Source organism: Ahaetulla prasina, chromosome 10, assembly GCF_028640845.1.
Source record: "Ahaetulla prasina isolate Xishuangbanna chromosome 10, ASM2864084v1, whole genome shotgun sequence".
Classification (NCBI taxonomy): Eukaryota; Metazoa; Chordata; class Lepidosauria; order Squamata; family Colubridae; genus Ahaetulla; species Ahaetulla prasina.
In genome coordinates, this window is record NC_080548.1 from 4,507,554 (window position 1) to 4,521,289 (window position 13,736).

Consider the following 13,736-nt stretch of genomic DNA (forward strand, 5'->3'; position numbering starts at 1 on the left):
TTAAGGCCTGCCCCTCCCTTCCTTCTGTTGCCTCCGCCTATCCAATCTTCTGATGTGAGGGTCACTCCAATCAGCTGTTGTTGGAAGTAAACTTTCCTCAGGCTCACATGCTGTGAAGGAGGGGGAGGGGTCTAGCTGCTCCGTTTGCCTGGGCATGGAGCCAGGGCTGGGGCCGGGGGATGCTCCCTCCTCTGCAGCCTGCTTGGGCATGGAGCCAGGGCTGGGACCGGGAGGTGCCCCCTCCTCTGCAGCTTGTCTGGGCATGGAGCCAGGACTGGGGCCGGGAGGCATACATTCCTCCGTGTTCGGGAGCAGATAAGCAGACCCCGGCTGCGGTGAGAGCGGACAAGACACAACAGGTGATATACTAGCTATTTCCATCTCATGCTTTGGGCCGCCAGGGTTTTAAACACATCAGTGAGAACAATTTCACTCTCTATTCAGCTCAAGAGCAGGCAACTAGATGGGGGCGGGTGGCAAAATATTTTGGCTCTTGTCTGTCCAAGGGACCATCTCGCTTTTCCGCTGCTGCACTTTCTTTCTGGAGTTTGAAAAGAAACCCAGAGATTTTCACTCTGGTTTAAGGCATCTGGAACATGGTCACATTTGTTTCCTGTGAGATTTTGCTGTCCCAGCAGAAGAAAATTTTTTTTTTTGTTTACATTTATATCCCGCCCTTCTCCGAAGACTCAGGGCGGCTTACAGTGTGTAAGGCAATAGTCTCATTCTATTTGTATATTTTTTTACAAAGTCAACTTATTGCCCCCAACAATCTGGGTCCTCATTTTACCTACCTTATAAAGGATGGAAGGCTGAGTCAACCTTGGGCCGGGCTTGAACCTGCAGTAATTGCAGGCTACTGTGTTCTAATAACAGGCTTCTTAACAGCCTGAGCTATCCCGGCCCCTGATCAAATTGGCTTTGAATCAGAACTGAGAAGAGAAGGCTAGAGGAGGGGAACACACGCGCATGTGCATACACATGTACACATCTGCTTCTCCAAATGAAGGGGGTATTTTGGTCTTTTCTTAGGTTGGCATAGGAAAATACATAAAAAGGAAATGGAAGGATTTTTATCCCAAAAATGTGGCTTCTAAATCTGAGATGCAAATTTCTACATGAACACTAGACAGCAGCAGAGGGATACATGGCTCACTCTATTGGCCATCCTGAATTTTGCACCCTAGTGCTAGTTCAGCTACAGTTTGATTATCTCTGCGAGGGATTTTGTAGAAATAATGGAGTTATACCTTCTCTAGACCTTACCTGCCACTTGCAGAGAAATAATGATTCAAGGATATGTTTTCTTTAAAAAAGAAAATAACCTTATAAGCCATCTTTCCCCAGTAGATTAGCTTGGCAGTATGGGAACTGTGGTTATTATATCTGGGAAGCATTTTATAGAGATAATTTGGCATATGACATAATGCAAAAATAGGTTTTTTAAAAAAGAATTAATGGGCGATACACAGTCATTTCACTGTAGCAAAATGAAGAAATGACATTCTACCCCAATGCTGGATTAGATCTTCCTCCTCTACTGGGAATAGCAATAGTAATAGCACTTGGACTTGGACTTAGATACCATTTCACAGTGCTTTATAGCTGTCTCTAAGCAGTTTACAGAGTCAGCCTATTGCCCCCAACAATCTGGGTCCTCATTTTACCCACCTCGGAAGGATAGAAGGCTGTCAACCTTGAGCTGGTGAGAATTGAACTGCTGAACTACTGGCAGCCAGCAGTCAGCAGAAGGAGCCCGCAGTACTGCATTCTAACCACTAAGTCACCAATGGTGACCAGAAAATTCCCACCCACCCCACTGAGCCATTATAGAATCATGGCTTCTCCAGAGAGAGAACCTTCCCTCATAGCAAAACTCTTCCATTGGTCTGGAAAGCACCATGAAGCTTTCAGCAGGCATCTTCTCCAACTTTTGTTCTCCAGATATGTTGGACTACAACTCCTAGACTCCATAGCCAGCACAATCCTTGTCCATGCAGTCTGGGTATCCAGGGCACTATTGTCAGGAACAAGAGTGTTAACAGGCTATGGTAAAAAAAACAAAAATCAAGATGGCTGTCACAATACTATGACTGAAACTCTATCAACTTTTTAAAGCAGAGACACCTCTGATTGAGAGCCAAATTGTCAGGTGGATGTCTTCAATTATTTCATGGGTGGGAAGAGTCACTTTGCTATGTTACCAGAGAAATTGTCTAGAATAGAAATGTCCAATTCTTAGCAACTTTATGGACTTCAGCTTCCAGGATTCTTCAGCCCGCCACACTAAAGACTCAATAAGACATTGCATAGTGCTTCATTGGATCTAACTGTGTAATGTTTGAATGTAGCTTAGTTGACATTTGTAAATTTAAACCACCATGCAATCTACCACATCCTGTTCCAGGTACTGCTGGGAGTGAAAGGGATTTATATTCACTTATATACAAGCTATTTTCAAGCCATGTCTCTCGGAACAGAAGTATATCAAATTCTGCAATGTAATTTATAAAAGCAGAATCTTGGAATTTAGCACTCCAACCTGCAATATTCCATGAGAGAATGATTAGGGGTTTAAGGGTATCCAAATGTCAATCTGAGTTCCCAGCAGTAGCCATTATTAGAGGCATTTCTGAAGAACATTGGGAGTATAGGTCATGTCGTGCTGTTTATTGCTAAGGTCAGCTACTGAAGAGGCAAGTACAACCTGAGAATTGGAGATGGGAACATCAATGTTGGAGAAGAGAGCCCCAGAAATGGCATGGGACTTGAAGCCAGGCTCTGCCAAGTGCTGGAATGAGGGTTCCTCAGTTTTACCAATTTGATCTTCAGCATCCCCATCTATCCCCCATAAGGAATTTGCAAACATTTGTGGGGGAATGCAATTGAGGAACCAAACTGTAGGTAAATGTTGGAAGCAGATCTAAGTTCAAAGAAAGCATAGAGGGAACTTTTCCTTCGGAGGGTAGGTGGGTGGGCTTTGTACTTAGAATTCTCTAATTGTTGCAGCAATTTTAAGAGGGCAAGAAATCTAAAGAGTTTCTTCAACATAGAACAGCATGGTTGAAAGAGTCTGGAACACTCACATTGGAGGGAGGGAGGAAGGAAGGAAGGAAGGGGATCAACCTTGGGAATTCCGGGAATTGAAGTCCACAAGTCTTAAAGTTGCCAGGCTTGGATACCCCTGGTCTAGAATACAGAAAGGCTCTTCAAATTTATGTTCTAAATGTGAATAACACAAGGGAACATTTTATCATCTTTGGTGGAGATGTAAAAAAAGTTAGAACATTTTAAGTAAAACTATATACACCAATTCCAAGGATTTTAAAGATTAATATACAATTGAAATGGGGGATTTTTCTTTTGGGATTGATGTACAAAAGAAGAAAGATTTGGCACAACTCACAATGGAGGAATGGTTGGTGAAGATGATGAAGCTTGCAAAGATGGCTAAATTGACGTCCTTGATTAGAGAAAAAAAAATCTACATTTATGGCTGACAAGAAATCCCTTAAAGACTTTTTGTGGGTATCAAAAAAATAAACTTACAAGTTATGATTTTGATTATTAGAAAATCAGATAATAGAAAATAGAGCTTAAAGCTCTTGTAAGCATAGACTAATTTTGTATTTGGGTACTTATAACTGTGAAGAGGCACTGAGCATCTTCTGACTGTTTTTTTCCCCTTCTTCCTTCTAGGCAATCTGGTAGATTTTCTCAAAGCTGCGGAAGGCACTAATTTAACAATTTATAAACTGCTCGACATGACAGCACAGGTATGAACAAAATAATACAGTGGAGTAAGAAGATATAAGCAGACAGAATGGCTGAGGAAGAGAAAACAGTAGAAACACCTTTTATTGGGGGGGATTGTTAATGGGTAGAAAACTTATTTTTAGGGATGAAAAGAAACGGAAGAAACAGCTTCTGCTGAACCTGGGAATTTAGTTGGCTGTAGCTTAAATCTCTCCAGAACAACAGTCCCACAAGATCCTTAAAGAGAGATCAAACCTAGAAATAAGGAGAAATGTTTTGGCAGTGAGAACAATTAATCAATGTTTGTTTGTTTGTTTGTTTACATTTATACCCCGCCCTTCTCCGAAGACTCAGGGCGGCTTACAATGTATAAGGCAATAGTCTCATTCTATTTGTATATTTTTTACAAAGTCAACTTATTGGAACAGCTTGCCTCCAGAACTTGGTGTGTTCTATCACTGGAGGTTTCAAAGAAGAACTTGGACAGCCATTTGACTGGGATGGTATGAGCCCCTGCCCTGAGCGGGAGATTGGACTAGAAAATCCCTGAAGACCATCCAGCCTTATGATTCTATGTTCTATTCCATTATTTCCATTCCATTTCTGGGTTGGCTGAAAGCCTTGAGTTTTCCAGAGAGTATTTGCTGTTTCTGCTCCTTAAATACAAGGCAAGCATGTCCACTTGGTGATCCCCAGGCTGAATTATCGAATTCAGTTTGTTAATTGAAGAAACAGGCAAACCATGCTTTAGAACAAGAACATCCTGAGAGTCAGAAAGGCTGCAGGTTAAAACAAAAACAAAAACAGGCTCTGCGCATGAATGCGCCAAGCCTGACTGTCTACCTTGGCTCCTCATTCTGAGGATACCTAGAAAGTGATTCCTGTTTTCTTCTTCATAACCCTAAGAAAAGAGCAGGAATAGGACATTCACTGATTTGGGGCAGCAATTTGGGACCAAAAGGAAGAGGATCCAAAGGGCCATAAATAAATAAATAAATAAATAAATAAATAAATAAGTAAATAAAGGCTAAGAGGTTTTTTTCAGTCCGATTTATAGCAGGATGGTTGGGAGGATAACATGGGAAAGGAAGGGAGTTACACTTGACCTGGTTGCTTGGGAGGGAAGCTGGGGTGGAAATGCAGCACAAAAGTATGTGATGTTTATCTCCTCTTTGTGCACAAAGATAGCAGAAGGAATGGCCTTCCTCGAGAAGAAAAACTACATCCACCGTGACCTGCGGGCTGCCAATATCCTGGTCTCCGAAAACCTCTGCTGCAAGATTGCAGATTTTGGGTTGGCCCGCCTTATGAAGGACGATGAATACACTGCTCAAGAGGGTGGGTCTCTTCTGCCCCTTGGGCCCCTTTGGCCTTGCAAAGCAAGCAAAGCTTCTTCCTTCTATGGGGAGGGGGGGAGAGGACTGCAGGGGAGTGTCAAAGAATTCAAAATGATAGCTTCAAACACCCCATCCATGTCAAAAGGAAGAGGGCTTTGATTGTGCAGTCACGCTTTCTCAATCTTTTGTTAACTCCCTTAGAAACCTTCCTGCTAAGACCTCATTCTTTTGAATGGGCAGATTAGGCTCCATGAATTATTCCAAACATGGAATTGGGGTGAGGGTGGGAGTTAGGACAGATGACCTTATGCACAGGTACTATGCACACTGATTCCAAAAGTGTTTCTCAACCTTAGCTACTTTAAACTGGGTGGACCTCAACTCCCAGAATTCTGAAATTGAAGTCCACGCAGCTTAAAGAGGTCAAGGATGAGAGACACTGAATCACAGTGGATCTTTAGAATGCAGGTGTGCGATGCACGCCCAAGCTTGGTTAAAGGGTCAGAATCCTTTCTCCTGATAGGAAAACTGTTTTAGAGCTGCAGCTGGCTGGCTTTGAGTTGGTGTCCCAGCCCGTCTCCTGAGAAAGTTGTAGCCCACCGGCTCTGCATTGTGCATTCAGCCAGGAAAGGGAGCGAGAGAAAGCTCTCTGCATAAACACAGTGAGATATGTGATTTCGAGTACAGCTCTCTGAAGAGACCCTTGCATACTGTGAGCAAGTAAGTCTCAACCTCAGCCTTAGAATTTTAAACTATTTTAAAGACTGCAGTGATTCTGTGGAATTCTGGGGCATGTTATTTATTTAATTTATATCCCACCTTTATTATTTTTACAAATAATTCAAAGCAGTGCACATATCCACTATACCAGTGTTGGTGAATCTTTTCAGCACCAAGTCCCGAAACGGGAGCTTGCACATGGAGGTGCTGGAAGCCGGAAGAGCAGCTGAAGATGATCTTCGAGTTTCCAGCCGGCCACCTGGTCTTCCGGTTTCTGGCACACATACGCACGCAAAGACCAACTGGCCAGTGTGCATGCACGCGCCAGAAACCGGAAGTGTCAAAATTCAAATGTCAAAATTTGCCTGCGCCCTGGGGGTAAGCGGTGGGGAGGGGCACAGGAGCTGTCAGCAGTGGGGGAGGGATGAGCCCCATGTGCGGGGATCCTCTGCCAGTTCTGCCTGGCCTTTCGGGGATCCTTGCACCTCCCTGCCTGCACCCCCTGGTCCCTGTCAGGGTGGCGGGACATCCCCATTGATGAGCTGGTTCTGCAGCCCCAGACAGGGGGAGAAAGTTGGGCGGGGAATGCTGCCTCCCTCCTCTGGAGAGCCAGAGCCCCTTCCTGGCCTCGTAGGGAAGCTTTCCTGGGACTTGGATTGGGGGACCAGTAGGCAGGACAGCTTCGCTCCAACTCTGGCCAGGATGAAGCACCCGCCACCAAGAAAAAGCCACCTTAGCCCTCCCCCCCCACTTCTGCCCAGGGAGCACGACTGCTTCCCAGTAGGTGAGCTTCTTACCCCGGCACCGGACAGATGTTCCTCCTGCGTGGACTCAGCTCCTCCACCTCCCGGCCGCCCCAGAAGAGCAGCAGCAGCAGCAGCCGCAGCAGGGTGAGAGGCAGGAGTGACTGGCCGGCCCCCGTAGCTGCTCCCTGGCCAGCAAGCTGGGCCCTCGGTGGTGTCTCCATGCGTGAGGAGCTGCGCTCTCCTCCGTCTCTTCTGGGGCAGCTTACCTCCCCGATGCGGCTCCTCCTTGCTGTTCCAGCATCCTGGCTGGGAAGCAGCAGCACAAGAACCATTGTCGCCCCCTTGCCCCGGGCAGCGGCAGGAACAGCGGGCAGGGCGGCCATTCGCCCAGCCAGAAATGCTGCCCTGTGTGCCTGACCCAGCCAGGCACTCTGGACTATGGACCGTTGCCCGTTCCTCTTCTGGGTTCCAGTGCACCGGCCAGCTGGTATTTGCACATGCATGCATGCCAGAAACCGGAAGATCAGGTGGCCGGTGCACATGCGCATGCTGAAACTAGAAGATCATCTTCCTGGCGCAAGCATGTGCACTAGGCAGCTGCTCTTCCAGTTTCTGGCGCTCCCATGCGCGTGAAGACCAGCTGGCCGACGCACCGGAACCTGGAAGAGCAACAGGAAACGGCTCATGTGCCCGGAGAGATGGCTCTGCGTGCCACTTCCGGCACATGTGCCATAGGTTCACCATCACGGCCCTATACCTTCATCCTCCTATTTCCCCCACAATAACCCCATTGGATGGGTTGGTCTGAGAGAGAGACAATAGACTGGCCCGAAGTCAGATATATCAAGGATGGCTGAAGGTCCAGGAGTGGGAAAATTCTCTCTAGTGTGCTGATCATCAACAAAACTCGATTTTATAGATGAGGAACATTTTTAAAGATGTGTACATCAAGGACATGTGGCATAAAATGCTGGGATTCCACAGTGTGCAGCTCCTTCTTGTGGCCGATGCAATGAAATTTACCAGTTTTCCTCCTGGGAAAAATTAGTATTTCTTTTCCAGCCTTCCAACTCTCCTGATTGGCTGGAATTCAGCTCCTGAATTCGCTAGCCATAGAGCTAAGGGAATTCTGGGAATTGAAATCCAGAGGGAAACAGATGGGTCTACTCTGCACCAAGATACCATTCTTACTCTCTTAAGATTTCTTCCTTCAGGAGCAAAGTTCCCAATTAAATGGACAGCCCCGGAGGCCATCAATTATGGAACATTCACCATTAAATCAGATGTCTGGTCATTTGGGATTCTACTGACTGAGATAATCACTTATGGCCGGATCCCTTACCCAGGTCAGTAAGTAGTGATCTATTTCCATTTGTGATCTATACAAAATAAATTTGCCTTTGTCTATGGCAGGGTTTCTCAAACTTGGGCAGCTTTAAGATTTGAGGATTTCATCTCCCAGAATTCCCTAGCCAGCCACGGTTGCTGGGGAATTCTGCAAGCTGAAGTCCACGCATCTTAGTTGCTGAGTTGAGAAACTCTGCTATAAGGTAGAAATTCTGGAGGAAGCACCACCACACCTATTTGGGGATGGCTTTATGATGCGCTGGCTTTGCGGGGGGAATCGCCCCACCTGGACCCCATCCCCATTCTCATTTGCTGCCTCTCTTGTGACTGCAGGAATGAGCAATCCAGAAGTCATCCAAAACCTGGAACAAGGGTACCGGATGCCGCAACCGGACAACTGCCCAGAAGAGCTGTACAAACTGATGCTGCAGTGTTGGAGGGATAACCCAGAGCAGCGCCCCACTTTTGAGTTCCTGAAAGGGGTCCTGGAGGATTTCTTCACTGCCACGGAAGTACAATATGAACAGCAGGTGTGAAGATGCTTCAAGCCAAGATCCATGGGACACTATTCTCACAACCAGCAGAAAAGACACTCTTGAAGACTTTGCCTTGCATCCAAGATGGCAGGGAGGGGGGTACGATGGAGAAGAAGGGCTTTATTGGGACCCCAATGACTTCCTGAGAAGTTCATGGCTAATCACTGGCAAACTTCCCTCCTTTTTCAAAAGGAAAAGGAAACCAACATTCAGAGGTGCCCAGAGGAACTGAGACGGAGAGTTCTTGTATCAGCTCAGCAGGCAAAAGCGAGCCCTTTTTTAATTACTACTTTTTTTTTATTTGCATTTATATCCCGCCCTTCTCTGAAGACTCAGGGTGGCTTACACTATGTTAGCAATAGTCTTCATCCTATTTGTATATTTATATACAAAGTCAACTTATTGCCCCCAACAATCTGGGTCCTCATTTTACCTACCTTATAAAGGATGGAAGGCTGAGTCAACCTTGGGCCTGGTGGGACTTGAACCTGCAGTAATTGCAAGCAGCTGCTGTTAATAACAGACTGCATTAGCAGTCTGAGTCACAGAGGCCCCTGTGCTTCAGCTGCTCTGCGGGAGGCACATGCACCTGGTATAGGTAGTCCTCGACTTATGACCATGCTGAACCTGGCAATTGCGGTTGTAAATTGTGAATCATAAAGCAAATCACCCATGTGACCAGACCTGTTTTTATGGCCATTTTGCAGCGGTCAAAAAAGCAAAAGCTGTGGTCATTAAGCAAGTCTATTTTTGCTAGTTTTTTCCCCCCCAGAAATTTAAAGTGAATGCTGGTTTTCAGTAAAACCATTGTAAATGGCAATCATGTGATTGTGGGGGAGGGACAACATCAGAACTTCAAATCTACTAGTAAGTCATAAGTAGTGTTTTTTTGGGGCGGTGTTGTAATTTTGAGTGGTCGCTAAGTGACTGATTGTAAATCAAGGACTACCTGTACAAATGAACCACTGGAAGGCTGTTTTTTAAGGCAAAGGTCCTCTGCCCCCTCAAAGGCCTTGGCTTTTCTGGGATTGCTGTGCAACCAGGCCTGAAGTTTGAACAAAGGCAATAGAAAGTGGCTCTGGGATGTCAAAAAAGTCAAGACAATGGCAGTCGAAGCTCTGCCTTTGTGGTGACACTCATGAAAAAGAGAGCTTTGCTTACATTGTTGTGGCTGCCATTTTGACTTTTTTGACCACACAGAGGCTCTGACAGAGAGAAGGCAGATAGGCGGAGGAAGAAGTAGGAAAGGTAATTTACAGGTTATTCCAAGCTAGCGTATTTTTAAACCATTGTTTCTTGAACAAGCCATATTAATTGGGGTTCACACATGGTCTTAAACAGCGGCTTCCAAAATCATAGCAGTCAGGAAATTATATAATTTGATCTTTTCTATATGCATTATTTTTACATGCTTAATACATGTAAGTTATACATGCAAAATTCTGCGTTTTCAAATGGTCTACGATTGGTTTTGATTTAGTTTAAAATTCCTCATGAGGTTTTTCAAAAGAACAGAACGTGCAGTAAACTTAATCAGAATATGTCACAGAAAAAACAGCTCATGGAGCAGGGGAAGCTTAAAAATCGAAGGTAAAAGGGGCTCGTTTCGAAAACTTCAGTTAAAATAAGAGCAGCTAATGAGACTTAAACTCATCTTAAAAACCTTTTTAAAATCCTTCAAGATGGAATCTTTAAAAAAACTTTGATGCGGGATGTGTGTCTATTTTTAAAAAGCAGAAGATATATTAACGTTTCCCCGCCACCGGCCTGAAACTGAAACATTATTTGCGGGGGGAGGGGTGGGGGGTACCCGCCGCTTCGCAGGAGATACAACCAGAGGAATGTTTCCCCCTCATGTGAAAAATGGTACTAGCTCATCCCTGTACACCCCTGTATTTCTCCTGCAACAGTGGTACAGTCGGAGCAACTACTCACTGCTCGATCTAACTTCTTGTCCCGAAACGCCCCGCCCTTCCAGGCTTCCCATTGGCCTTTAGCGGGATGCCTCCACTTGTGATAGGCTAGCGGGTGGGGAAGGGTTCACCGAGGGCCACCCTCTCCCTCCTTGCCCAGGCGGGCTCGGTTGCGTGGCGGGACTCTGGTCCGGACTGAGGTGCCGTCGGGACGCGGCGCGGCGGGGCGGTGGGGGAAAATGGCGCTGACTCAGGGGACCAAGCGGAAAGTCTGCTACTATTACGACGGTGAGTGAGGGGGCTCGGCGTCTGGAGGGCGGGGCTTAGGGAGGAAGAGGCGGGGCCAGGGGAGGGAGGCTGGGGAGGGGGCGGTGGTAGAAGGGGGACTACACCTCCCATCATCCACAGCGCTCCCGGGATTGCTGCTGCATCTGCTCGTCAACCATCGGAGCTGCTTCGGGAGTTGTGATCTTGCCCGAGCGGGCGACCCTTGGGTGCCCGGCCTCCATCGCCCGGGCTTCCCAGTCGGAGGCGGATCGGGATGCTGCGGGGGGGGGGGGAGGAAAGCCCGATTTGGGGTGGGGGGGATTGGCCAGCGGGTGAACGTGGGGAGTCTGATGGAGGTGGGAAAGGGCTTCCGCTCTCGGCACAACAGCCCTGAGAGGTCGGACAGGCTGAGAGTAGGAGGGAGGAACTCCCTGCCCCCCTCCAGGGGAGGGGGAGCGCTGACCAGAGGGACTCCCCCAATTAATTGCGGGCGAAGGACCCGGTTGGCAAAAGCCGCGCGAAGCCGGCTCGGATTTGCACCCTCGCGTGGCAGGTGGAAGGAGGGGAAAGGCGGGCCCGCTGGGAACGGGGTGGGGGTGGGGGTGTGGACCGTGCAGGGCTTCGTGGTTAAGGCCGACCCTGGGAGGAACCTTAGAGGTCATCTAATCCAGGGGTCTCCAACCTTGGTCCCTTAAGACTTGTGGACTTCAACTCCCAGAGTTCCTCAGCCAGTTTTGCTTTGCTGGCTGAGGGACTCTGGGAGTTGAAGTCCACAAGTCTTAAAGGGACCAAGGTTGAGACCCCTGGATTAGATGACCTCCAAGCTTTGCTGGCTGAGGGACTCTGGGAGTTGAAGTCCACAAGTCTTAAAGGGACCAAGGTTGAGACCCCTGGATTAGATGACCTCCAAGCTTTGCTGGCTGAGGGACTCTGGGAGTTGAAGTCCACAAGTCTTAAAGGGACCAAGGTTGGAGACCCCTGGATTAGATGACCTCCAAGCTTTGCTGGCTGAGGGACTCTGGGAGTTGAAGTCCACAAGTCTTAAAGGGACCAAGGTTGGAGACCCCTGGATTAGATGACCTCCAAGCTTTGCTGGCTGAGGGACTCTGGGAGTTGAAGTCCACAAGTCTTAAAGGGACCAAGGTTGGAGACCCCTGGATTAGATGACCTCCAAGCTTTGCTGGCTGAGGACTCTGGGAGTTGAAGTCCACAAGTCTTAAAGGGACCAAGGTTGGAGACCCCTGGATTAGATGACCTCCAAGCTTTGCTGGCTGAGGACTCTGGGAGTTGAAGTCCACAAGTCTTAAAGGGACCAAGGTTGGAGACCCCTGGATTAGATGACCTCCAAGCTTTGCTGGCTGAGGGACTCTGGGAGTTGAAGTCCACAAGTCTTAAAGGGACCAAGGTTGGAGACCCCTGATTCTAGTCCAACCCCACCCCCACCCCCAATCAAGCAGGAGACCCTACACCATTTCTGACAAACGGCAGTCCAGTCTCTTCTTGAAAGCCTCCAGTGATGAAGATCCCACAACTTCCAAAGGCAGCTTCTGTTCCATCGGTTGATTGTTGTCACTGTCAGAAAGTTCCTCTTTATTTCCAGGTTGAATCTCTCCTTGCTCAGTTTCCATCCGTTATTCCTTGTCTGGCCTTCAGGTGCTTTGGGAAACAGCTTGACCCACTCCTCTTCTCTGTGGCAGCCCCTCAAATATTGGAAGATGGGTATCGTGTCTCCCCTGGTCCTTCTCTTCACCTGACTTGCCATGCTCAGTTCTGCAAGAGCCTCTGCCCTTTGCACACGGAAGGGAAACTGGGGTCAGGCAAAGATGTCGGAAGGGTGGAAGGGAAGAGAGCCTTGGAGCAGCGTGGAAGAAGCCATCAAGGCGATGGCCCCCCAAAGGGACCCCTGATGTAAGGCTGGGGGCTCTCGGTTGCAGAGAGGGCTTCGATCAGAAGAAAAATATCCCCCACAGTCGCTAGTGCTCAGTGGCAGGCCCGTTTAGGGTTTTCTGCCATCATGAAGGAAAATGATTTTAAGCGTAAGGAATTCCTGTCCCAGCTTTGTCTTGGCTCTGTCCTTTACCACCAGCAGCAGCAACCTTGTGGATCATGGATGTTCCATATTTTCTCAGGATTTCTCTGGGCACCTGAGGAAGTATATCCATAAACACTTATACCAGAAGAAATGACTTGGCATGTAAAATGCACCAATAGCCTTGGTGGGTAGGCCAGGCCCGAAATGAGAGAGCCTAGTGGCCCCAAGTAACTTTCATGACTGATCCAACACCGACTGCAACACTGGAAAGATTTTACCAAGCTGACGAGGAGTCTTTCTACTCGCTGTAAGCATGTACGATCAAGCTCAGGATGTGAAGAGGGAGAAGAGCGAGGGCAGCCACTGAGAGAAGGAGCACTGGGTGGGATGTTTCAAGAAGCCAAGGGGCAGCTGGGAGCACGTTGTTGGTAGGGAATGAAATGGAATAGTGCTGTCCAGGTGTATCGGAAAACAATCTGGAGATTTAGCAGGGCTGAAAAAGTGAGGAGGGAGCTGGGTGTGGACAGAGGAAGTAGTTGGTGGAAAATGAAGGAAAGGTTGTTGGTTTTACCATTGTGGCAATACCGTGGAAGGCTCCTTTTAAATTCCAGGGATTATTGTCCTACTCCAAAGCAACTCTTGGGCCTGTGATGATTGTAGGAGGGAAGGGGGAACAGCTTTGTGTCCTGTGTTTTCTGGATGAGGATAGGTCTGAATTGGACTCTAAGGCTTCCCCAGCTTCTTAAGCTAAATTCTGACTTGAGTGATCTCTATTTCTATGCCCTGACTTCCCTGGCCTCAGAGCTGAAGATGTTTATTCTTGGAAGAGGCTCCTGGTTTTTTCTCAGGCCACATATTTCCTGTTGTCACAAAAGCAATCCCTATTTCCCATGTTAGCCTGGGAACGTTGGCCTGTTTCTAGAAGGGGAATTGGTTTGCTGAGAATCACTTCTTCATTTCTGCCTCCATGGATGGTGTTTTCAAAGAAATGCTAGGGCCTTGTTTGCCAAGAAGGCAGCCCATTTTCCAGGGCAAATGTGCCCAACTGATGTTTTCTTCAGGCTATGTGCTTCTTGGGATCC

General features: G+C 47.6%; 2 protein-coding genes across 3 annotated transcripts in view; both read left to right on the plus strand.

Annotated features, from left to right (window-relative positions):
* Positions 1-10,348, plus strand: part of LCK (LCK proto-oncogene, Src family tyrosine kinase) — a 59,835-nt gene extending 49,487 nt beyond the window's left edge. For both annotated transcript variants that reach the window (XM_058195391.1, XM_058195392.1), the window contains exons 10-13: positions 3,700-3,776; positions 4,941-5,094; positions 7,774-7,905; positions 8,240-10,348. In XM_058195391.1, the coding sequence (XP_058051374.1) occupies positions 3,700-3,776; positions 4,941-5,094; positions 7,774-7,905; positions 8,240-8,442 (566 nt within the window). In that variant the 3' untranslated portion in view covers positions 8,443-10,348. The remainder of the gene's footprint in view (positions 1-3,699; positions 3,777-4,940; positions 5,095-7,773; positions 7,906-8,239) is intronic.
* A 116-nt stretch (positions 10,349-10,464) lies between these two features.
* HDAC1 (histone deacetylase 1) overlaps positions 10,465-13,736 on the plus strand; it is a 31,085-nt gene continuing 27,813 nt past the window's right edge. Inside the window, exon 1 of the mRNA XM_058195393.1 lies at positions 10,465-10,643. Coding sequence (XP_058051376.1) covers positions 10,595-10,643 — 49 coding nt within the window. The 5' untranslated portion in view covers positions 10,465-10,594. The remainder of the gene's footprint in view (positions 10,644-13,736) is intronic.